This window comes from Notechis scutatus, chromosome 1 (assembly GCF_049901735.1).
Source record: "Notechis scutatus isolate UNSWTSFEM ecotype Mainland chromosome 1, rNotScu1.2, whole genome shotgun sequence".
Taxonomy (NCBI): Eukaryota; Metazoa; Chordata; class Lepidosauria; order Squamata; family Elapidae; genus Notechis; species Notechis scutatus.
The window spans coordinates 68,781,613-68,808,794 of NC_142009.1; the positions used below are offsets into that span (position 1 = coordinate 68,781,613).

The window sequence follows — 27,182 nt, forward strand, 5'->3', positions numbered from 1 at the left end:
AAATGTGCCTAGAACTGGATGCAGAATTCCAGATCAAAATCAATGTAAAATAGAGAAAAGCAATGACTTCTCTTGGTAGAGTCTAGGATTGCATTTTTTTGCAGTTATATGCTATTGCCTATATTCAGCATCTAATCTTTAATCGAAACACCCAGATTCTTTTTTGCATGTAGTGCTGCCAGGTATATTTTATTTTTTCCTACTCAAATATAAGACTTGGCATTTGTCACTATTGAAATTTATCTTGCTGGTTTCTACTCATTTATTCCAGTTTGATAAGTTGCTGTCTCCTTAAGCTTGATATCGTCCTCTGTTTATTTTCCCTTTTTTGTGTCATCTACAAATTGATTCTATTTTCTAACCTTTCATTCAAGTTATATGGCCAGGGGTACAAAGCCTAGAATGGAGCTCTTGTGTAACCACTCAGTTCTTCTTTCCAACTCAATATTCATCCAATGATATAATACCAGTAGTCTGGTTCATATTTTGCCATGCTCTCTTCTAGCATTTTATTGGGAGACTTTGTTGAATACAAGTTAAACTGTCCACTGTCTGCTTCTAGTTAAATTGTCATTGTTATCAAAAAAGACAATTTGGTTGATTTGTCATGATCAGTCTGTTTCCCCATACCACAGCAATATAAACTTCGATAAATAAATGAAGAAAATAAAGTTGAGAACAAAGTCCCAGCTTCAAGATCCTTTTTGGTTTAGTATATTAAACTGCTACTGTAATTCTAGCTTACAATTACTTATGAATAAGACCATACTATCAAGTTTATCTATGAATACCATTAATATTTTATTTAGAGATGGCCACATTTGCTAGCTACAGTTTGTGCTTTTGAGAAAGTACAGGCTGAAGTAGGTAAAAGTACATAATTGATGGGATTTCTGTATTTTCCTGGTTCTGGGAGAAAATTCTTTTTCTCCTTAATTCTAATTGGGATTTATTTGTATGTTTGGGAGAAAACCAATGTTATTTCCAGGAAGCATCAGAGTGAGTGTTTGAGAGACATGCAGACATTAAGATTCTTAGGTTTCTTTAGCTCTGACTTAAAGAAAATGCTGGTAACTACTTGAGTCATTTAGATGATTCTAAAACCTATTTTGATGCCTCCTATTTCTTTGGCTCTTTTGTTAGTTTCCATAAAACTTAAGCAATTAAAAATAATTAAAATATGGATTTTTTTCAGGACAGATGCAAATAAGGCAAATATTAACTAAAACAAAAAGGTAACTGGGTTTTGTTATTGCTTATAATCCAAACTCTTATGTACATTTAGTTCCAATGTTTCATTTCTCCTTGCTTATTCTGAATTGCTATTTTAATACTTTCATTTGAAGAGAACATTTTACAGTGGAGATCTCCTTTTCGAGAACTTCATAATTTGATTGTGAATGTTTTCATTTTTAATAAAATATTTTAACTTGTTATTCCTTATTGATGAAACATTTCTTCATTCTTTTCTTTTATGACTAAGCACACAAAGTAGGCAAAAAGGTTAAGACAAAGTCCTAATCAATTATAAGCAGCCAATGACCCCTGATGTTAATCTGCAAGGCAAGAATTGATAAAAGGAAAAAAAGTATACACAGAGAATCCATTGCTTTTCACAATAGCGAACACAAATAATGAGAATGAATTCAGTCGAAATTGACTAGTGACATGAGAGGTTAAAAAAAGATGACACCATGATGATTGAAACTTCACCCCTTTTCCATTCTTCACATGCAAAACAAGAGGGAACTATAGTCATGTGCTAGTCACCATCTTGACCTTTTGGGGGGGGGGGGGCTTCCATGAAACCTATTGGGGGCAAGGATTGTTTATCCAGTTTTACAATTTGAGCCATTGATGAGGGTGATGAACAGTTTTCACAAGCTACCCAAGCAGACTACATGACAGATACAATTGAAATCATACTACTTTTAACAGGAGTGTTTTTTTGAAAATTAAAAGTCTAAAATAAAAGGCAATTATTTTATATGGCTATGATTGAGATTACAAAGCTACAAGAGGGCAGATTTCAACTGAATGATAGACTGTGAGAATGGTTCAATATTGGAAACATTTATCAAGAGAAGTGGGGGACTCTTCCTAGACATATTCCAATGAAGGTTAGAGACCTTTCCATTTGGCATACTAAGGTTATGATTAGGGTTGGAATCAGACCAAGGTTAAGGTTATGATTAGGGTTGAATTTTTCCAATTATAGTGATCTTAAAGATAATTCTAAAAAAATAGTTTTAGTAAGTATACAAGAACAATAATTTCTTTCTAGGCATTAGCAGTACATTTGTATCAAAAAGGTGTTTTTTAAAAATCCCTTGCCTGACCAAATCCCTACACTTTTCTTGACAAAATTTAAAAAATGGTTTGCCATTGTCTGCTTCCTAGGGCTGAGAATGGATGACTGGCCCAAGGTCAACATGCTGGCTGAATTTATGTTCTCCCAGTTTCTAGCCTAATACTTATCACTTCACTGAACTGGCTATCTCAAAACCTATAGAGATTTATATTAATACTTGGGAGTTTTTAATCTAACAATCTTAATTTAGGCTTCCTACCACTTCAGGGAGATATGCGTTGTATTATTTGCTATCGGAGTGGAATTAAGAGTTTTTTGTTTGCTTGTTTGAAAAGTAAACACGTTGCAGGAAATAAAAAGCAAGAGACAAAACTGAAATTGTTAAGGCCAAATAACTATTATCCCCATTAATTTCAAAGAACACAGAACACTTCATACATAAACATGTCCTCCTTAAGAGTTTGACATCCGCAGTTCTGTATGCTCCACATGCTACTATTTAAATACTATTTATAACAATCCTTTTCTGCGTTTTTAATAACGGGGTGAGGAAAGGTTGCACCGGGGAACGTGACGAAGGCGGGCTTGCTTTTTTTTTTTTTTTTGCTCGAAGGAAAGATGATTCCGGTGGCAGGCAGAGCGGCGTCACGTGGGGATCGAGGCGGGAAGCGTGCTGGTCTGCCAGCCTTTCCGTTCGTTTCCTGCTCTGCGGAGCGGCAATGGAAAAATTTGCAAGCCCGGGCAAAGGCAACGGCTTGCGCCTCTTGAAAGCGGTGAAACCGGGTCAGTTGCTGTACCGCGCGGCGCCCTTCGCTTACATCGTCAGCAAGAAGCGCCTCGGAGGCGTGTGCGAACGTTGTCTGCGCAGGTATTGGCTGAGCTTCCTTTCTGGTCCTCTAACGCGGCGCTTTCCCCTTCCGTTTCTGCCTACCGGCAGCGAAAACAAGCGGCTGGGTTCTCGTCCCTTGGAGTCGCCTTATAGATCTGAGCCTTAGCACTTTGGATAGCACGACTCAGCAAGGGAATAACCTTAGAGAGGAACAGGATAATCTTGCATTGCATTTTCCGAGGGGGAGGAAGCCTCATCGGTTGAGTTTCTGCTATCTTTAAATCTGGGAAATGGCCTATGGCGGGATGCCGAAGAATTCTTGCAAGCACGAACTCCCTGGAATAGGTTGTCCCAAAGGTGCTTTTTCAGGAGGCAACTGGACTTCCTTGTTTTTCTTTGAAGACATTTCGCTTCTCATCGAAGGAGCTTCTTCAGCTCTGACAGAATAGTGGAGAATGGAAGAATTTATATTCTTTGCAGACAGCAGGTCATTTGTATCCTTTTAGAGGGTCGTTGAAGCACTTGGAGGTTTATCTGTGTCCTCAGGGTCTCCTAGTTCTTGTAGTTTACTCCCGGAGCACTACTCAGGTGACCCTGTGCACAGAGATAAACCTCCAAGTTCTTCAACAACCCTCTGAAAGGATGCAAATGACCAGCTGTCTGCAAGGAATATAAACCCTTCCATTCCCACTATCCTGTCAGAGCTGAATTCTTGGATGAGAAGTGAAACATCTTCAAAGAAAAAACTAAGTCCAGTTGCCTCCTGAAAAAGCGCATTTGGGGCAACCATGACCTGGATGACTGAGAATCTCTACAGTCCCTGGAATAGGTGTTTTTACCTTTGGCTCACCTTAAGCCAAGTGTTTCCTAACTATATCGATCATGGAGATTTATGCACAGAATCACAAAGATGCAGCCTTATAACTGCAAAATATTAGTGTAAATCACAAGTAAAACTATCTCCTGGACATAGACAAGGAAGCTTATGCATCCAATATAGCAGGGGCATTTTCATTCAGTAAATGTTTTCTTCCATTATTTTTTGTAGCAAAGATAATAATTTTATATATTGCATTAAATCATGAAGTGGTTTAATTTTACATTAGTGTGTTGTGTGAATCCTGATTTAAGAAAATTTGTTTAGCTTGTCATAGCTACTATGAGTTCATCATATGTAATAATGTAAATATAGGTAGTCCTCAGTTAACTATGTTCAGTGACCATTAGGAGTTATGGTTGCACTGAATGTATGGTAGTTAGGCCAGGTCCTTGAAGTTATGGCCATTGCAGTGCCCTCATGATCGTGCATTAAAAATTCAGGTGCTTGACTAGGCTTTCTTGTGAAGTTTCAAAGTGTCAAGAAGGTCACTCTCAATTTGGACAACATGGGAAGAAGCATTGGAGGAAGAAGACTGGAGATCAATTGGGAGTGGCAAGGTGACCAAAAGGACAGAGATGGAAGGGAAGGCAGGTGGATGAAGAGGGGACAGTCCTGTATCCTTTACTGAAGCTCAGGACTGGGAGAGAGCAAGGTGGAAATGGTTTGGCTTGGAGTATGTCCTCACCTAACAACTTGGTGGGATTCAGTTAATGAAAGCAACCAGGACTGCTGTTGCTAAGTGAAGTTGAGCTTTACGATTGCATTGCTTTGTAATAGAAATGCCAGTCCCAAGGGCCAGCATTAACTGAGGGCTACCTGTAAAGAACCCCTCACTGAAAATAAAATCTTCCTATCTATTGTTAGATAGAGGCAATTATCAGGTGGTGAATATGTACATGTGGAAACTATTCCTATGCACTGAAAGATAGCTTTAGTTCACTATGCTGAGTTCTTGTTTGACATTGTGAGAAAAGGAAAACTGGGCTTTGAATCTGCCAAACTTATATAGGCCTCAGAATGATAGCAGGCCTGAAATAAAATACTATATATTAAAGTGTCAGTTAGAATGAGTTCCTAAGGATAACAAAATCTTTGTAATCCTGCTGAGCTGTTGCTGTTAAATGTGATTTTGCAAAGTATATAGTTTTGAAAACTGAGAAATAAGGAACTGAAAGTAGCCGGAGGATAGAGGTTTGAGATGTACCCGAGTATATGTGGAGACTGTCAGTATGAAAGAACAAGGAAGTACTGTAACTCCAGTAAAATTCCATTTATTGAAGGACTGTCAGAAGAAAGGTATAAAAGAAGGAGATGTGTCTCAGATTGTGGCCACTAGCCGCAGCTATACCTAGCTATGTCAGTGGACTTCATTGCAATGGGTTATTGATATAAGTTGTGTTATGATGGCTGTTCATGTTCCAAATTGCTCATGAAATAAACCTCTGAATCTTAAAGTAAGAATTATTTTTGTATTGTTTCCTGTTTTTTATTGGAATATTTTTATGACAACATATACTAGGTAATATTAATTAAACAATATAAGCAATTTATAATATTTATAGCTTATTCCAATCTTAAGATCTTATGTCACAAGAAAATTTTAAAAAGCTATTAAAACCACTAACACATCAGAGGTACCATTCACTTAACTAAGGGCTAGCCCCTGACTAGAAGACTGCCGCTTTTGTATGCTTTTGAAACAAACAAACCAGATTATATATTAAGGGACAACCTTAGCTTGGATTGGAGCATATTCCAGAATGGCAGACCCCGTTAGAAGGCCTTTTGCCTAATCTAAGCCTGATACACCTCACAAAAAAATGAATTATCAACAGGTTCTCTTTAAATAACTAGACCAAAAGGACAGATTTGACTTTGGCAAGGTGTTACCTAATAGTGCTACATTGCAAAAGGCTTTCAAGGGAAACCAGAACTTTAAATTAAGCCCAGAGGTTTTTGCAGTCACTTCTGAAGAAGCTTTCTTCTTTGATAAAGGTGACTTGTTAGGAGCTAACTGCTGCATTGTTTATCAGCATTAGATTCTAGGTTGCCTCCAAAGGATAAATGTACAGTATTGCTGTTGTGCAACCATGTCATAAGTTGACATTGCCAGGGAATTTTAATCATAAATGATAACTGGCACATCACCTGAGGCTGAGCAAAAAAAAAAAAAGGTGGGGGAATAGCCCCCCCCCCTATTACTGATTTGTGCTCTTTGGAGATTTAATTGGGTATATGCAGTACCTGAATATCCATGTTGGAATCCAATTCTTACAATGAAGGAAGACTTTGAAGTTAGAATATTAGTCCTAGGAGGTAACATTCCTGAGATGTAATAATTGTAAGGAATGCAGATGATGTAGGAAACATCAATTCTCAGAATAGAGAGAACTGTTACATTAACACAGACCAGGTTTTCCCAATGCTACCAAGAGATTATCTACGTATCTGCTAAGATAGCAAGATAGAGGAAAAAAGTCTAAAACTTACAAACTTTGAAACCTTGGCCTATATACACTGAAGGCTCTGATGTATGTTCTGCAGTGACTATATCTTCTCTATATCTTCCAGAATTTAAAAAAATAACAGTAACAACTCAGCCCTGGGTAGCATACCTCTTTTCTGCTGTGTAATCCTCCCCCCCCCCTAGATTTTGGGAACAATCCTGTTAAAAATAGCAATTTTGTTTAAATGGAAAAAAACTTGTAGGATTTTTTTTCCCAACAAACTTCCACTGGATGGCAGTAGATGAATGCTGAAAGAGAAGATTGTTTTTATATAACTTGCAGTATAATAGACATAAAATGAGACCTAGGTTTTAGCCTTTATTGTTGTCATTTGCCGTACTCTAGTTTCCATAATCAAAATTAGTGTAGAATAAAATTGTAAAGCTGCAAGGTAATTACAGTATGTTAGACATAAAACTATCCCTGGAAAAGAATTGTACATACATACATATATATATATATGAGTAATTTATAAAGCTGAATAACTATAATGGGAGATGATCACTCCAATTTATTTATTTGCTAGGTTTATATTTTGGCTTGCTTCCAGGAACTGAAGAAAGTAGGCATAATAAGTTCCATAGATAGGAATAATAAAAAAGCCTTTGTGCCTATGATACTAATTCTCTGCAGTTCTTGGTGCTTGGTTGTTTGCTTGCAGACATTTCATTACCCAGCTAGGTAACATCATCTGTGTGAATGTATTGACTTTCACTGATGATGTTGCCTAATTGGGTAATGAAATGCCTGCAAGTAAACAACCAAGAGAACACAAGAACTCCATAGTTCCTGAGCTATAGATATTCTCTTCTGTAGGCAAGTTAATTTAGATAAAGGGGCACGAAGTAGAAAACAGGATGACTTGGGGGGGGGGGGGTTGGGAGGCCCAGGGCTGGCGGACCTGGTCTATACTAGGTCCTTCAAGGACCTCCCCCACCTCTGATACATTCCCTGCTCCATTTAATGCTGATGTTTATTTAATGACCACATCAGGGACTGCAGGAGGCAGGAGTTGTTAAATGAGGCTGTCTTGCCTAATGGCCTCCACAACATGACCATAATGGGCAGGCTCCATTATGGTCATATCTCAAGGAATACTTATATAGGATACTCAAGATAGACAATCTCCTAAGAGAGAATGACTAGCCCTTAGGCCCTCAGTGAATTTCCATTGCTGAGGATGGAGTAGAAGCTGGATTTCATTATTGTCATCCTACACCTCACCAGTAATGTTACATTTGTGGGCAGCAGTTTTCTGTATCAGTTGCAGCTTTGTAAATTGTCTTTATGGGTTGTTCCATCCCAAATCAGTGATCTGTATTGATCTGAAAAATAATTAAGAAAGTTGGATGGCTTATAAATTCAAAATAACGAAATAAATTGTAGATATAGGAGACAAGGTCTAGTGCATAACTATAATTAGCCAGCTGGTTTAAATGTTAAAATGTTCACTCTGTTGAATTTACTTGGTTAACGCAGAATTCAGGAAAAAAATCCCAAATTCCCATTGCAGACTCTTCTAACATCTTTTCCATGCTTTCATCTGTGTAAACAAATTATGCAATGCAAATAGACTACTTTATTTCAAGGCATTTAAAATTGAAACAACTTCCTTTTGTTATCCCTTTGATATGAGGGAGAACATTTGTAAAATGTTGAGTTGATACTTAAATTTTTAAGTGGTGTGTTTCAGATTTTGAAAGTTTATACATTTTACTTTTGTACTCAATATATAAAGGTATGAAAGATCAGAATTGTTACTGCAATCTTCCGGAGGATGACAATTGCACAACTAAAAGTGAAAAAGTAATTGGGCATAAAAGACAGTTCAAGAAAAGATAGTATATATCAGGCTCCTTGTCCTGTTTGACATAAATAAATAAAAGCAAAGCATTCACCTACTTTTCCATATATTTTTCAAGAATAATGCCTAATAGGTTTTTTTAAATGTGAAAATTGTTGGGTGATTGTAGACCAGAGTTGATCTTGAAATGTATAATATCTATAAAAAAATATGGATAGTAAAAATAGGCTGATGATTATCAAGGTTTCTCCAACAAAGTGGCAGAGAGTATTTTCTAGTAAGTAGATATTTTATGTTCGATAGTGCCCAACATTTTGTGAATAGGAGGCTCCATCAGCCTGCTTTCAAAATTTCAAATAAACCCATTGACTTTCATTGGGGTAAATTATTTTGTGCATCGTGATTTTAGGTGCTGCACTGCTGAAGAAAAGGATGGTGTGTTTGTTTTCAGTGGTGTTTTTTTCTGTTGAGGATAAGCGATTGCAAGTATCAAAAAATGTAGAAATAAAATATGGTAACAGTAGTACTGTTTAGATAGAAAGTGATTTTAGAAGAAAAATAGCGTTTATAGCCCAAAACTGAGCATGCTGTTTTCTCAAAAATTCAAGATTTCTAGTTATTGGTATTAATATGTAACAAACTTAATCATACAAGGAAAAAAACCCCATAAGAAACAATAGCTATATGACAAGGGTTTATTCCCCATGCCTTTTAAAGGAGAAATGATGGATATAGTCCTTGATTTATGATCATTTGTTTAACAACCGTTCAAAGTTACAGTGCTGAAAAAAAATGAATTACAACTAGTCTTGCACTTACAACCATTGCAGCATCCCTATGATCGTGTGACAAAAATTTGGGGGCTTGGCAAATGGCATGTATATTTATGATAGTTGCAGTAACCCAGTGTCATGTGTTCACCATTTGCAACATTCCTAGGGGGCTTTTGTCAAGCAAAGTCAATGCAGGAAGTGAATGTAAATGTTGCACGAGGGAGAAATTTACATTAAAATATGGGCAATAGTTATTGCAATATGCAGTTGCAAATTAGTTTCTGTTTATTGTCTTGAGAAGATAAAAGGGATAATTTATATACATTCACTGAAAGTTTTACCTTAGGTTACATTACAATAAGCATATGTATATAAAATTCATGTTAGCTTCTCAGGCCTAGAATAATTTTCTCATACAGCTTTAAATATTTATATATCTGTTTTATTATAATATCACTGGGATTTAAACAGCTTTCATAAAACACAGCATTTCAATTTACATAATTTTACTTGAACGGAATTCCATATATTGTCTTCCATTCACATCATTTCTAGGGATTAAAAATGGTTAGAGAGAAAGATTGCAATGAGATCCTTTGTTTAAACAAAAATATTAGTAATTCCATTGGGAAAAGCTCCTTTGTTACCCATAAAATTATTTTTATTTTGTACTCAATAGCTGAAAGGTATTATTAATATTATAACTATATAGTACTATTTCTAATTTTTCCAAGAAACAATTATATCAAAAATACAATTAAGAAGGGAATCTATAATAAAATCCATTTAAGCACAACTAGTGAAATATAATTCTGGCACACAAAAACCTGATGATAAAATGTCTAAAAAAAAGGCAAATTTAGTCTGATGCTCAAAATATATTGGTATGCTTTCAATAGGTATACTTCCTGGATAGAGGTTTGATTAATGGGACCCCCTAAATAATAATTTTATCTTCATTGCTGTCATTTGCCTAATTATACTTAATGAAGCAGCACTGTATGTGGAACATTACCACATCCTGCATATAATCTAAACTCTTGTGTAGCTGAAGCAGAAATTTTCAACACCTTTTGGTTTATACCAGAGGTTCAGCAGGTTCTGACCAGTTCTGGAGAACCAGTAGCGGAAATTTTGAGTAGTTCAGAGAACCGGTAAATACCACCCATTGACTGGCCCTGCCCCCAACTATTCTCTGCCTCCCGAGTCTCAGCTGATCGTCTGGGTCTTCTTTCATTGCCCTATACTGGAGAACGGAGCTGGAAAGCACGTTAGTAGGATGGGGAGGGAATGGGGAATTTGTAGTAACCTTCCCCTGCCATGCCCATCAAGCCTTGCCATGCCCACCAAGCCAAATCCACAGAACTGGTTGTAAAAAAATTTGAATCCCATCACTAGTTTATACATTGTGTTAAGTCAATGCAGATGTTATCATTTGTTTAATAAGCAATTGGTTGAGCATACAGATTGTGTTAAACTCTAAGTTATAATGTAACAGTCACTGTGGACAGATTCAAACAGTGTGATAAGCCAAAATTAAACAAGTCCTATAGTTTTGAGTGATGTGTGAGCCAGGACTTAGCTTTTTTTCTTATATTAGATAAGAAGCTTGTATTATTCACACAATTAAAGGCTGGGGGAAAAGACACTAATCACATATTAATATAATATAGTGATCTTGGCCTCAAGGATTCTTTTTTGTGATTAGCAGAACCATCTCTAACCATTAAAAAGTGACAGTTTCACATGGTTTTGAGGTGAATGAACTATAGTGTAAATCCTAAAATACATAATTAAAAAACAAAGGATTCCTGAAACACAGACACAGACACACAATCTATCATGTAATCTAGTCTCCTCCCCCACAATCAAATATTAAGTATGGCAATTACTTTTTTGTCATAAGGTTTCTATTCCGGCTTCATAACATTCAGTTTTGGAGATACATGCAAGGGTTTTTTCGGGGGGGAAATTAAGATAAATATAACTGGAATAGATTTTTATGTGTTTATATTTGAAATATTTTTAAATAATTGAAAACCAGCAAGTACATTTTAAAGTAATTAATAGATTTCATCATTGACTCCTTCAAAATGTGAGTCAAAATCTCTTGCACTAATTGATCTGTACTCTTTTTTCTGTCAATGAAAATTGTTGTTTATCCAAATATGTAGTCTTTTTATTTTTACCCTTGCGTTAAAAGCACGTCACTTTTCAAAATCCATACCTTTACACTTGGTAATATGATTTACTATCTGCCTGGACTATACATGTGTTTTTACAATAGTTGCAATATCTATTGCAGTTAATAGTTGGGGAGGTGCCTCAAGGAAGAAACTTTGCTTTTAGGCCAAAATATGACAGGATGTATTAGTTTAGATTCTATAATTAACAAATTTAGTCTTTTGTTGTGCATGTGTATAGTTACTAATATAGAGTCAAAATTATATTTTGGACTGATAGCCCCAAATATGCTATAATGGCTTTATGTTATAAAATAAAGCTACCCTGGCTTCTAAGATAAGTTATTTTAATTTGAACTTTGGATCAATAAAATGAAATTCCCCTTCCCACATCTAATACATTTTCCATTGTTATTCTTTGGCCTAATCTAAGTTCTTAAAGAGTTTTGACACAGTAATTTATATAATAGCAAAAGCACTGCTCCATAGTGCTTTACAGCATTCTTTGAGCAGTTTACAATGTTAGCATATTGCCCCCAACAATCAGGGTCCTCATTTTACCAACCTCAGAAGGATGGAAGGTTGAGTCAACCTTGAGCCAGTCAGGATTGAACTCCTGTCTATTGGCAGAGTTAGCCTGCAATACTGCACTCTAACCACTGCATTACCATGGGTCTTCTTGTGTCTTGTACAACAATTACATTTGATAGCATAGATTAATAGACACTATGTTTTATCATGCTTTGAGAGGATTTATGAGAATATCAGAAAGCAATTCTTAATTGAAAGTCACTAGGAACTTCATTGTAAATAAAAGGTTGAGTATTGGTGTTGTATAACAAAAGGAGCCAGGTGGGTTTGTCCATCATGGTTGCTGTAAGGAATACATGTGTTTCTCTAGTTAATGACCCTTAAAAAAGAAAGAATATTATCCCCAAAGTTTTGTCATGATTTCAATTAATAGGTTAATTTTCTTTACTTAAAGACTCAATTTGTAATAGATTATGGCCAAAGCTACTCCTGAAAACTTTTCTGAAACCAATATCCCATTCATGCTTATGCTGCATCTGGTATAAAATAGCTGGATAACTATTCACATCATGCTAAAGAAAAATCATATAATTGTTTTAGACTATAAAATTGGTCTTCCCAGATTTTTAAATTCACACTAGGCTTCTCAAGTTGTATGCACTCCAGAAATTTGGAACCATAGAAAATGCAATGTAGATGGATGTACAAAAGCTTTTAAAGAAGACATCTACTGTTTTCTCTCATTAAAGTAATTTTCCTGTTTATGTTAAGGGATAAAGATAATTTTATTGTAAGCAATGCAGAATAATGTATAATTAATAGTCGTAATAATAGTAGTTGGTTCCACATATGTATGTCAAAGTACAATGTACTTAGTCTTATCCACTAGGTGGATCCCACTATTGTGACTTGTAAGCTGCGGTCTGAACCCAATATCTATTGGGGTAGGGACATGTCCAACCTATTTTAAGCACTGTAAAATATAATTTTCATTGGAAAGTGTTTTATTACCTGCAGCTTTACTTGGAAGTGTTTTCAATATTGATGTTAAGACTTCTTTCTTTTTATAGAGTTTTGCTTCAAGACCAGCTATACCCTGTGCACTGCAGCTGTAGAAAGTACTTCCAATTTCCTTCCAGTTCTGTGGACTGGATTATTAATTCTGTAAAGTTTGAAGACTTTTGTTTCTCTTGTGTCCACTAGATGGAGTCCAAAGCATTATATCCCCCGCCCAGATATGTGCTACAGTGGGCCCAACCATCACAATCTAATATCATTTTAGAAATATTTGTAGATTTATATAATTAATATTCCACTTCAAAATCATTTACATTTGAGCTGAAGGATGCTGTTGACCTTTGAGTGTAGCATCAGGAGTTATATTTTTAAAAGTAAGTTGACCAGAAAAAAAGAGTGAACTTAAGCAAGGTAAATCTATATTTGATAACATTTACATTTCATTTTGGCTAACATAATTATTTCTCTCATATTTAATGCTTTTATATTTAAAAAACAGGTAAATACTCCAACTTCTAAATCCTTTCCACTAGGTGGGTCATTCTTAGTGAACCTGTGAAGCAGTGCTAATTCTTTTACCAGAATCAGCATTATACCTTCATTTAAAAGAAAAAGGGACACTCTTTTGAAGACAATAACGTTCACAATTTGGACAAGGAAGAGATGGTTTGAGACAGGAATGAAGGAATCCATTTATGCCAAAGTGGAAAATCCTTCCCTCAGTAGAGGTGGAGGTTACAGACACAACCTGTCTCCCAATTTTTATGCTCCTCTTTCATCAGTTCCCAAGAAGATTAAGATCACGGGTTCGTCAGGGAGGCCATTCTTAATCACCAACCTAGGGGAAAGGATTTAGGAGCTGGAACATTCTCGTCCATGCTGCGAGAGCCCAGGATGGGTATGACTCCTCCTGATGACATCATCAAGCTGGGTCTGTCTAGTATAAAAGTAGCAGCCTGTGGGAGAAACCCCCCAGCTTTGACTCAGCTTCTTTCGATGACCATAAGCTGGTGTCTCTGAAAGCAGTTTAGTTAGCAGCAAAAGTGAAAGCTATCTTCATCATTGGCATAGCTCCTGGGGAACTGGTGCAGTTGAGCCTCAAGTGGTACAATCGGGGCATGGGGATTCTCTCTTCTCCAAACCCATTGTTCATTCGGAGGTCCTTCCTTCCCCCATCATCTTTCTTGACTTAGTCAAGGAACAATTTGCCTTCCCCACTGCAGGCCCCCACCCATCGTCCCAAGATAGGCGGTTCTACAACGTGGGTCCTTCCTTAGCTACGGCTCTGGCAGTTCCCCCAGTAGATGCCCCAGTTGTGGCCTCCTTCTCCTCAAGCACTCCAACTGAGCCTGAGGACGTACTAAAGGCAGAGGACAAATGCTCCGAACAAATACTGAAGCGTAACCATCAAGCCTCGGCTTGGGCCATCCGGGCCTTAACTGCTGCATCATTTTTTACAAGGTCTTCCTTTTGCTGGCTACGCCAACTTCAAGGCCACATACCTCCATCAGACTGTAGGTCGCATCAGGACCTCAATAAGATCATAGCAGCAGCAGAGTGCTCGGCGGTCGCCACCCTCAACGCTGCCAAGTTCTCTTCCAGAGCCATAGCGTCATCAGTGGCAGCTAGGAGACTGCTATGGCTACGAAATTGGCAAGCGGAGCCTCGACGAAAGTGGAAACTAGCTTCTGCCCCATGTACTAGTGAGAAGTTGTTTGGAGATGCCCTTGACCCATTTGTTGTTGAAACAAAAGACAAAAGAAAAGTCCTTTCATCAACAGGAAAGAGGGCAGACTTCCTCCCTACCCCGTACCGGCCTCCATCATTCAGGCCCGAAAATGCTTCTCGCTTCTCCAGACCTCAGAGAGCATATTCTCAGCGTCAAAATCAACGCCATGAGGCTACCGGCAGGCAACAAGCTGCGGGTAAACGGCCCTTTCGTGGGGGAGGGGGTTGCTCCTTTCGTCACTCTAAATAATCTCTCATTCTCCCCTTCCATCGGAGGTCGTTTGGCCTCCTTTGCTTCCAGATGGGAGAGTCAATGACAGACGCCTGGGTACTCAATACTGTAAGGTCGGGGTTACAATTAGAATTTCTATCACCACCCCCAGAAACATTTCTACTCTGCCCCGTTTCCTGGGACAGTTCACGAAGGGCACTTGTGGAATCGGCCATTAGTCACCTGGTCGATATAAGGGCCATTTACCAGTCCCTGAATTACAACGTGGACGTGGGCTTTATTCTCTGCATTCTATTCTGGAGAGTGTTCGGGAGGGCGATATCTTCTCTTCCATTGATCTCACGGGGGCTTACCTCCACATTCCCATCTGGCCTCATCATTGCCAGTTTCTCCCTTTCTGTTTCTCCCTTTCAGAATTCCCACTTCCAGTATTGGGCCCTTCCTTTCGGGCTCTCGTCTGCCCCAAGAGTCTTCACAAAGTTACTGGTGGCATTGGTGGCTTCGCTCCGGTCTGTTCCAGTGAGGATCCAATGCTACTTGGACGACATCTTGATCATGTCGTCGTCCACCCACTCTGCCCATTAAGATCTTCAAACCACTCTTCATTGCCTCCAGTACCACGGTTTTTCCATCAACTCCAAGAAAAGCCATCTCTTCCCAACAACCAGATTGCTCCATCTGGGAGCCATCATCGACATAACTTTTTCCGTCTCCAGCCCAAGGGCAGAGCCTTATCGAGATCATTCGACAGGCCCAACGTCAACACACTGTCTCCCTGTCACTGTTGTCCAAACTTTTGGGCACAAAATGATCTCATGCATAGGCATCGTTCTGTGGGCATGGCTACACTCACAGGCTCTACAATGGTTCCTGTTTCCCTTTCAACGAGCAGGAACCAGCCACACATCTGCCAAGGTCCTGCTCTCTCCAGAGGTCCGCCGTTCCTTCAAGTTGTGGCTTTCCCCAGCCCTTTCGAAGGGTCTCCCATTCAAGGAACTGGACAGACTGATCATCACCACTGATGCAAGTCTTCTGGGTTGGGGACCCCACATGGAGGGTCTCATGGCTCAAGGGATCTGGTCCCGGTTAGACTGAACTGGGCCCATAAACTGGCTAGAACAGAGCCATTTATCTAGCCCTGAAACATCTCAGGGACAGGTCCCATGTGCTAGTGTTGACAGTCAACATGGCTGCAAAGGCACATGTCAACCGGCAGGGGGGCACAAGGTCCAGGGCCCTCATGAGGGAAGCCGAAAGGTTGGGGAGGTGGTCAGAGAGACATCTGCTGTCTATCACAGCAGATCACATCTTGGGAGTCAACAACTCCCAGGCCGATTGGCTGAGCAGGAGTCCAGTCAGTCACACAGAATGGTCCCTTCCCCAGTTCATTTTCAGGGATCTCTCCCTCAGGTTCGGGACCCTGGAGGTAGACCTCTTTGCCTCTCCCCAAAACGCTCAAGTAAACAGATTTTTCACCAGGTTTCCTTGTCAGGGAGCGGAGAGGACCAATGCACTTCAGAGCAGATGGCCCACCGCTCTCCTCTATGTCTTCCCCTCTCTTCCCATCATTCCGGCGGTCATTTGGAAGATGTTGGAGGAATGGGAAGAGCTGATTCTCCTAGCCCCCCATTGGCCCAGGAGACCCTGGTTTACAGATCTGGTGAACCTGTCTGTAGCCACTCCCTGGAGGATTCCAGACCACATGATCTCATTACATCAGGGGTCACTGCTCCACCCGGATCCCCAGTGGTTCAAATTGACCGTGTGGCGCTTGAGCGGCAACTGTTAAGAGAAGCCAATCTCCCAGACCAGGTCATCCTTACTATCCAGATGTCTCGTAAATCTTCTACGACGCGTATGTACAATGCCACCTGGAGGGGTTTTTGTCATTGGTGTCACAGGGAAGGTCTCTCTCCTACAGTAGCAAGGGTCCCACAGGTCCTCCATTTCCTCCAGGATGGCCTTGACAAAGGTCTGGCTCCTAACACTTTATGCTGTCAAGTAGTGGCTCTTGCTTCAGTCATCTCCTGGGATTCCTTTCCTTCCTTGTCCCATCATCCTTCAGTTCAGAAATTCTTAAAAGGGGCTTCCAATCTCTGCCCTCCTGTGGTTCACAGGTTCCCATCCTGGGACCTTCACAAGGTCCTCCAGGCCCTAACAGAACCTCCCTTCGAACCACTCAGAAAGGTGTCCCTTCAATTCTTGACCTTCAAGGTGGTTTTCTTAATAGCCATCACTTCAGCTATAAGGGTGTCAGAGTTGGCTGCTCTATCTACATGGCAGGACCTCTGCACTTTTCATGACAATAGAGTTGTTCTTCGTTTAGACCCTACCTTTGTATCCAAAATAAATTCTGTATTCCACAGATCCCAAGACATAGTAATTCCTGATTTTTGTTCCTGTCCACACCACGCCTTAGAGCACAAATGGCACACCTTAGATGTTAGAAGGGGTCTTAGAATTTATATCAAACGCACTTCAACATTTAGGAAGACAGAGCTATGTTTGTATCCTTTTCCCTTTCCCACTGGGGGAACAAGGCCTCTCCTGCCACCTTAAGCAGGTGGATCAGGGGTTGCATCGCACAGGCCTACAAAGCCAAAGCTCTGCCAGTACCACACGGCTTGACAGCACACTCCACTAGAAATGCTGCAACTTCGGCTGCCTGGGCCACCCAGGCATCCCAGAGGAGATTTTCAGAGCAGCTACATGGACATCCCCATCTCCATTCATCAGACACTACCGCCTGGATTCCTATGTCTCCACAAGTGTGGCTTTTGGCAGATGGGTTCTTCAGCGAGTGGTGCCTTCTTCGGAGTGAGAGACGGGACGAGGACCCTCCCGAGGACATGAAGGCTTTGGTATGTCCCATCTTGGGCTCTCACAGCAGCATGGAGGAGAATGGGCGTTGGTAAATTTACCTGAGAATGCTCTTTCTATCTATGCTGCTAGAGAGCCCAGCCCCTCCCTTGTTGCGTCCGGATTGTAGTGAGGTATGTTATGGTTCACGATTCTATTTTGGCTTTCGGAGACACTCACTAAAGTCTGTCAAGTATCTTCGCCAAAGCTGGGGGGTTTCTCCCACAGGCTGCTACTTTTATACTAGACGGACCCAGCTTGATGATGTCATCAGGAGGAGTCATACCCATCCTGGGCTCTCTAGCAGCATAGATAGAAAGGGAGTTCTCAGGTAAATTTACCAATGGCCATTTACTTCCCAATAACTTTCTGCCTATATATCTAATGAACCCATCCAGATTAGGTGACAAATGAAACAACCCTGAGGGCATATATAGGGTCCCTTTAGCCAACTTGCTCAGCTTGAAGAAGCTACTTGGATAAGCAGTGAAATAGTTTCAAACTAAGAAGAAAAGAAGTCCAGTTGCTATGACTCAGCTTTCAGATAATTAACTATAATCCCAAATAATCCAAATTATAGATTTCTCCAAATCAACATTTTATTTCTTTCAGTTTCTTGCAAAAAGTCTAAAAGTGATTTCCAAGTAGAATTGGTCAGTCTTTTCTTTAATAAAAGCTGTCAATTTCACCATCTCCGCCAATTCCATCTATGTTACCATCCATTCTTCCATTGTAGGTATTTGAAAACTGTTCCCCCTTTCGCACATGAAAGTCTTGCTGCTGTTATATATAAAAACAAAATTCTATAAGATGCTACTATTTGTTTGCCCATTAAATCCAAAGGAAAAATCTCTGATTTTAAAATCTAGTACAAACGAACACTTGGCTCTGATATGCTTTATGGAATGCAATTTATTTCAATTTCATAGTGTTTCAGTAGATATAGTAGCTTCTTATCCTGTGCTCTTATTCCCTCAGTAAGTTATTTTGTGTGAGTTAGGGCTTCAGGAGTTACCCGTGTGGAACAACTTTCCTTCAGGCTAATTAATTTTTTCAGTTCTACTACTTTTTAGCCCTCCCTTTGTACATCAAGTTATAAATTATAGCTGCCTGCACAAGCTCTTTATTACTTATGAAAATGTGAGGGCTGATAGTTTATTTAGTATTTGTTATGTGTCCTTGAATTGTTTTTAATTATAAAAATAACTGGCAGTGTGTTTTCACTGAAAAGTTGTAGTAATTCATTTTAAATATTTATGGCTATAAACATTGCATTTTACATAATAAAAATATGGACATTAAATTCATACCAATTGTTAAATTAGAATTTTTCAGACTCATTTTAAATGTTGATCTATTCCAAACATGATGCACTTAAGAAAATATCCACTTTATGTTCAGAGTAGAGAATTGGTTGCACTGGAAATGTTTTTGAATCCATTTTGCTATAAATTCTGTGATGCATGAAATAGCCTGTCAGTTGTCTACTGAGTTCAGATTTCAATAAACGAATATCTATTATAGCCATAAATTGTAATTAGTGTGTAATATAGTCTTTCAGAATATTTACTTCTCAGATAGTATCTAATCTAATTTAATTCCTTGGGTAGTATATTGTACTACATTTCTTCCTTTGATGGTGAGGAGCGAGGGAAGAAGAAAATGTATTGTGCATTTTTCTCCTTCATTGTCAAGGTCCTACTTAGTGTGGAAACTTACAGACATTGGAATCAGATCAAGCTAGAGGCCAAGATCTGAATCCTGTGACAGACAAAGTCATTATCATGTAAACAGGGCATAAATCTGATATATCAATTTGATACAAATCCAACTTTAAGGAAATTCAGAATGTGGAGTCAAATATTACTGTACCAATTAGCAAAAAAACAAAAACAGCCAGAAAACATCCTAGGGTTCCAGCCTGCTGTGTTATAAACAGTTTAATAGCTGTAAAGAGGAAAAGCCATAGCAATTGTACATTTTTGTATATCACCGCTGTACTATTTTTTTTTCACAATCTGAGCTTTCTGCGAATGGCAAAAATAGACATGGGGGTGGGGGTGTTATACTAGACATAAACTTTAGCATAGGTACTGTCAAGAAAGACCACAACTTTTGGATTCTACTTGATACTATACTATAAAGTCTATAATATCTCAGAGAAAACTCTCATTTTTCGTCAAATTATTCCTGTCCCTATAAATAAAAAAAGATTAACATATTACACGGTAAGATGCAGAGACAGTTATTTTGATAAGATGCTAAACTACCTCCTATTTTAAGAGAAAAGGCAGCTTTCTCTTTTTCTACACATTTTAAATTAGGAAGCAAAAGGCGAGTGTTGACCTTTTTCCTGTGTAGATTGAAATCTCGGGGCCCTTCATAATAAAACCATGAAGCACTGAGTGCCTGTAAAACACAATCTTGATAACACATATTGATACATGAACAACTCCTTTTTCTCCTTCAGCATGTTTTTAAATCAAAAATGAAATATTCCCTAAGCAACATGCACATGCATGTTTATACACACAAAGCTTTTATTTCATTGCAGGCTAAATCTCAGGAGTGAGATAACAAAAAAGATAGTATTGGATAGATTAGGGATCTAGGTAGACCAAAATCCTTTTCCTTTAATGGTCAACTAGATGGCCAAATAGAAAATGACACAAGTGCAATGACTCTTCTGCTTGAGCTTTCCAGCAACTGGTTTACACAGGCTTAATGTCTCCTGATATTGGAAAGAACTATAGCCATTCTGATTAATAGCCATTGATAGCTTTAATCTCCCCAGATTTTATCTAATTTTATTAAAGCCATCCAAGTTGGCACACATGACAATATATTTTAGCTAATGGTATAGGTTGACATTTTGCTGTGTGAGGAACTTCCTTTTAGCTATCGCAAATCTCCCACCATTTGTTATTGCAAAAGAAGGGGGGGGAAAAACATTTTATATCCATTCTTTATAGATTTTTCATTGCTTATACATTTCTGTTCAATTCCCTTTTATTTTAAACTAAAAGAATAACTAAAATACAGAATTATTTCTATACCTTTATCCCATAATTGTTCCAGGGCTCTGGTCAGATTAACAGATAATCAGAGTTGGAAGGGATCTTGTAGGTCATCTAGTCCAACCCCCTGCCCAAGCAGGAGACCCTACACATTTTCTGACAAATGGGAGTCCAATCTCTTCTTGAAAGTCTCAAGTGATGACGCTCCCACAACTTCCGAGGGCAAGCTGTTCCATTGGTTGATTGTTCTCACTGTCAGAAAGTTTCTCCTTTTTTCCAGGTTAAATTTCTCCTTGTTCATTTTCCATCCATTATTCCTTGTCAGGTCTACAGGTGCTTTAGAAATTTAGAAAATAGCTTGACCCCTTCCTCTCTGTGGCAGCCCCTCAAATATTGGAACACTGCTATCATGTCTCCCCGGTTCTTCTCTTCACTAGACTAACCATGTCCAGTTCCTGTAACCATTCTTCATATGTTTTAGTCAGGGATGGGATTCAAAATTTTTAACAATCAGTTCTGTGGGCGAGGCTTAGATGGTGGGCGTGGCTTGGTGGTTATGTGACCAGGTGGCCATGACTTGGTGGTCATGTTATTGGCTGGGTGTGGCCAACTCAATATAACTCACATTGAGGCACGCATCTCCTCGCCTGGCCTCTCATGACTGGGGATGCTGCAAGTCGTAAGTGTGAAAAATGGTCATAAATCACTTTTTTCAGTGCCATTGTAACTTTGAACGGTCACTCCACACAAGCAAAGTACCAGTAAAGGAAGGGGGAAAAACTCCAGAGAAGTTCCTGAGACAGGAAGTCTAGTCCTGCCAAGAATGTAATAAGGGTTAACGGAGAGGCAGTTTCTGTAAGCAACACCAGAATGTTTCCTTCCTGCCTTCCTTACAGGATTAGGCCAGTAATTTCTTCTAACAACCGGTTCTCCAAACTGCTTAGAATGTTAACAACCGGTTCTAGCGAATAGGTGCGAACTGGTAGAATCCCACCCCTAGTTTTATTCTCCAGTCCCCTAATCATCCTGGTTGCTTTTCTCTGTACTTTTTCTAGAGTCTCAACAACTTTTTTATAGTGGTGACCAAAACTGGATGCAGTACTCTAGGTGTGGTCTTACTAAGGCTTTATAGAGTGGTATTAGTACCTCCCTTGATCTTGATTGTATCCCCCTGTTAATATAATTTAGGATTGCATTAGCTTTTTTGGCGGCTGCTGCACACTGCTGGCTCATATTTAGCTGGTTGTCTACTAAGACTCCAAGATCCCTCTCAGTTACTGCTATTGAGCCTGGTTTCACTCAGTCTATATGTGTACTTTTGGTTTTTCTTGCCTAAGGGTAGGACTACTTTTCTCTACATTGAATTTCATTTTGTTAGATACGGCCCAGTGTTCTAGTCTGTCAAGAGCCATCTGGATCTTGAGCCTATCTTCTTGGGTGTTAGCTATTCCTGCTAGTTTAGTATCATCTGCAAATTTGGTAAGTCCCCCTTCTATTCCCTCATCTATGTCGTTAATGAAGATATTGAAGAGTACTGGGCCTAAGATGGAACCTTGTGGCACTCCACTGCTTACTTATTTCCATGTAGACTTAGACCCATTATGGTCATTTTGGCTGTAGAAAATGTAGTGACAAATTTGGGAAAAAATATATCTAAGAGTCCTGATATCATAAGCTTATGTAAAATAATTATTTTGGTAGTTTTATTTTTAGTACCTTTTTAATAATAAAAATTGAATTTTGGCTTCTTTCATGTCAGCATATTCCTTGAGGTATACTAATCATAATAAAATAATTTTACACCATGGATATTATAATTATTTAATTGATTATCTTATGGCTGTTTTGTAAAATTTCCAGATTTTATTGATTGCAGCAGGGAGAATTACATTAAGGATTTATTTCAAATATTTTGCTCTTTTTTTGATATGGCTTAAGGTACCAGCTAAAACATAATGTATAGTATTACAAAAAGTCTCATGTTTAATTCCTGGTTATTTTCTGGATAGCTCAATATCATTTTAATGGCACCAATACAGAAATGTTCTGCAAGTACAGTTTTCTAGATTCCCCGTCCCCAATCCCCAAATTCACAGTTTTAATTTACAGCACTGCTATTTCATGATAATCTCACATCTTGCACAATGTTTAGAGATCAGCCAAGGTCCATATCTATAGTAGTTAGGTGTGTGTATTATATAGGGGCCTAAATAATTTGAAATGAGCCAACCCAAATATTTTGGAATGCAAGCAGTGCATTTCAATCCCAAATATCTGTTTCAAGATTGAAATAGTTCACAGTTGGATAATTTTACTCTCAATTGTGATGGCCAAATCTGGCCCTAGGTTCTGCCTCAGTTTATCTTTTCCAATAAGCAGCCAATTTGGAAGATCATTTAAAAGTAAATTTATTAGAGTAATTTGATTAAGTGTGGTCTCCCTATGAAAAGGGGGAACCCCAAGAAATGGTTTACATTTACTTTTATAGTTAGAACAACAAAGAACTTCAGAGCAAAAGTTAATTGGTTTAGAAATAATCATCTGTTCAGTTACATCACAAGAATTACACCATAGCCATAGAAAAGAGCATTGTAATCTGGATAAAAGTAAAATAAACATTTGAAAAGGAAAAACATCAAAATAGGAATGGGTAAGATACATTCTCATAGTTTCCCAAGGTTGGCTTGACTATTCTCTTTGTTCTCTGAGTCTTGAGAACAGCTAGAAACAAAACTGTTGTCTACAATATATTGAATGCTCTCCTACCAATCCTGGTTTCTGAAAGAGAGACTTTCTTGAAAGTTAGGGCTTTTGGAATTATCAGCAATACAATTGAAAAGCAAATTTAATCCCATGTTAACTAGCCAGTGCAACAGTATTACAAAAACCATGTTTCAAGTATTACAAAGTCCATCTTCTGTGGCCCTTACTTGTTTATAATAGGCTCCATCTGGCTTCTCTTATGTTGTCATTACCAATACTAATAGACAGTTCTCTCTCTTTTAGTTTTCTACTCACACAATAATATTAACCTTATTTCTGATTGAATTCAAACCTTTTTTCCCCTGGTCTTTGTGATAGAGAAGCCATATAACAGAACTGATGTTAGGAATCAGTCCCCTGCTTCCACAGCAGATAAGGCGATAGTCTGATAGCTGTACTCTTGTGGGCCACCATAAAAATGCAGAATGGTTTTGAAAGTTGATCAGTTGATCAGTCCTGATGTAATGAATAAAAAAGATTAGGTTTACAGAATATTTGTACCTGGAGCAACACCGTGATAATATAATGCACAATAATTCAATCTTGATATTTCTATAACAATTATTAACTTTGTGGAATACATTTTATACCATAGACATGTTTCTGAACAATGCTTTTTATGGACAAAACATTTGGTTCATTTGGTTCAATTAGAATATGCATTAACTGTATGATAATAATCTGATCATTTTACTTATGGGAGAAAATGTTTAATGAGACTTTGCCAGGCAATTTATGAGTGTGCTTCTAAAATCACTGAACTTCAGATAATATTCTGTCTTAATGCTTTTCAATTTAACAACGTAAGACTATTTTTTTCTTGCTCCCAAATACATGCAGACTTGAAGGGTAGGAAGTACAATTTTAAAAAACCTCTTGAGATCAAACTTTTACTGACTCTTACTGGAAATTATTAGTTACTTATCCAGGGGTGGGATTCAATTTTTTTAACAACTGGTTCTGTGGGCATTGCTTAGTTGGTGGGCGTGGCTTGGTGGTCATGTGACCAGGTGGACATGGCTTGGTGGTCATGTTATTGGCTGGGTGGTCATGTTATTGGCTAGGTGTGGCCAACTCAATCACATCGAGGCATGCATCTCCTCGCCTGGCCTCTCATGACTGTGGGGATGCTGCAACAGTCGTAAGTGTGAAAAATGGTCATAAGTCACTTTTTTCAGTGCCATTGTAACTTTGAATGGTCACTCCACACAAGCAAAGTACCAACAAAGGAGGGAAAGAAAACTCCAGAGAGTTTCCTGAGACAGGAAGTCTAGTCCTGCCAAGAATGTAATAAGGGTTAACGGAGAGGCAGTTTCTGTAAGTAACACCAGAATGTTTCCTTCCTGCCTTCTTTACAGAATTAGGCCAGTAATTTCTTCTAACAACCGGTTCTCCAAACTGCTTAGAATGTTAACAACCTGTTCTAGCGAATAGGTGCGAACTGGTAGAATCCCACTCCTGTACTTATCTATTGAAGTACAGAAGACAGCAAAACATTAAAACCTGTTTCAGCCTTCCACTGAAAGACTAGTGGTGGCAGATAAAAATCTTGGCCCAAAGTAATCCACAGATAACCATTGTTACAGCATTTTTCCTTATCATTATAAAAAAAAGACTTCCAAGGATTAGTCATCCATATCAAATTTAAATCCTGGAGGGTGAAGAACTGCAAGAACATTACTTATATCATTGGAATTGCCTTGAGCCACACAGTGAAAAAGGCACCGATATGTTTTTGCTCCCAAGCAACAATCTGAAATAGCAATCCCTATCTGTCACATGATAGCGAAAACTTTAAGTTCAAGTTAGAAGTGAATTAAGTAAGAATAAGACATAAGGCAATAGAAGGCTCTTATGATACTAGCTGGATACCCGTGACAAATCATAGAATTTCTCTATTTCACCACCATCTTGTTTAATACAAGAAAAACACCAGATAATTCAATAAGTAATGAGTAATCATTAGATGAAGGTTTTTAGTTCCATACAGTGCAAAAGATGTGACAACTGCTAGTTAAGGTGTCCTTAGATTACTTCACCAAAATTAATTGTCTTTTAAATTTTCTATTATACTGTAAATGTTTGTTATTGTTATTATTGAAATTAACTCTTCATTAACCACTTTAACCATTTGGTTTTCCAGTTGCCTGTGGATATGGCACACTTCATAAAAAAAAAAAACCTTGTCCAAGCCTTTTATAGTATACAATCATATGTATGCATTTGATTATGCTTAGAAAGAGAGTGGCCAGAAATAGATTTCATATTGTTTATGTGCTGGTTAATACCGGTATATTGTTGTTTTAAAAGTTGTTGATTTTTAAAGGTTTTTTAAAAATATGTGTGTATAAAAAAAAAATCCCAAGGACTGGATATAGATGCAAGATCAACAGTGGAACTACCATCTTCCATCTCCTATACATGCTATACATGTATGCTAAGAGTGAATGAGACATCAACTCACTGGTCCACCTAATACAGATCTACAGTGAGGATGCTGGGATATCATTCGGACTAGAGAAGTGTGGACGGATGATGGTCGAGAGAGGGAAAGCAGTTAAGACTGATGTGATGGAATTACCAGCGGGCTACATAGCAGATATACAGTCCGGTTACAAGAACTTTGGTATCCCACAGTCATATGGGAACCACATTGAGGAAGCAAGGAAGATAGCAACATCCAAGTATCACCAAAGGATCAGACAGGTCCTGAAGAGCCAATTCAATGGGAAGAACAAAATCCATGTCATCAGCACAAATACATTTCCAGTTAGATACTCTGCCAGTATAGTGAGCTGGCCAAAGAAAGATGTAGAAGTTGCTGATGTGAAGGCCTGGAAGCTCCTTCTCATCTTGGTAGTTGACAAGCACCAAAAGACACCAGTTGTGATTGATGTAGCAGTGCCAAGTGAGAGCCGTGCCAAGTGAGAGGAAGAAGAAGTATGAGAAGCTGGAAAAGTACTAGGGCCTGAAGGAGGAATGGAGAAGATGTGGAAAGTAAAGGCCAAAGTAGAGCCTGTGGTAGTAGGAATACTCGGAACTGTGCCTCCTAAGCTGGGAGTGACTTCAATAGATCCTCAGAACAACATCAGAGCTCTTTATCCAGAAGAGTATGGTGCTAGATACAGCTAAGACATATACCACCTACATGGGTGAGAAGAAATTAAAAAAAACATTAATTATAATAAAATATTTTTAAAAATATATATCTACAATAGTTTGTTTATTATTATGCAACTTTCTGATACTTGGGAGATGAAGGGAAAGTATATAAACGTATAAAACACTATAGCAGTTTGAAGTGTTATTTTTGACTCAGATTGTGATTATTTTGCACTTGAGTCCTTACAGCCTTTCACCTATCAAAGAGAGATCTCCATTTCCAGAATAAGTACAGTCTCTAAGCTTAATTATGAGGCAACAGTATGTGAAAATTGGTTTATTATAAAAGGTTTATGAGCTTTCCTGACAGTAGCTGAATGCATGCTGAGAAGCAATATGTGCCTGAAAATGACTTTCAAGGACATTTTGAGGGCAACAAAATGTTTCTTTATTGAACTGACATTAATATATGTTTTTAAAATGCTCAGTCAAATAAAGAATGAAATGGTAACCAGCTTGCTAATATGTGGACTACTATACATACATATGGGCATATATTTTCTATTTGTTCATCTGCTTTTTCAGGGTGATGAGGACACAATCATTAATTTGTTGGCAGAATCCCTCTCCCTCTTCATGCATTTGT

The 27,182-nt window shown here is 38.4% G+C and overlaps 1 protein-coding gene across 1 annotated transcript in view; it reads left to right on the top strand.

Annotated features, from left to right (window-relative positions):
* The first annotated feature begins 2,926 nt into the window (after positions 1 to 2,926).
* The window catches only part of SMYD3 (SET and MYND domain containing 3), a 334,148-nt gene continuing 309,892 nt past the window's right edge, over positions 2,927 to 27,182 (top strand). The window contains exon 1 of the mRNA XM_026669387.2: positions 2,927 to 3,179. Coding sequence (XP_026525172.1) covers positions 3,031 to 3,179 — 149 coding nt within the window. The 5' untranslated portion in view covers positions 2,927 to 3,030. The remainder of the gene's footprint in view (positions 3,180 to 27,182) is intronic.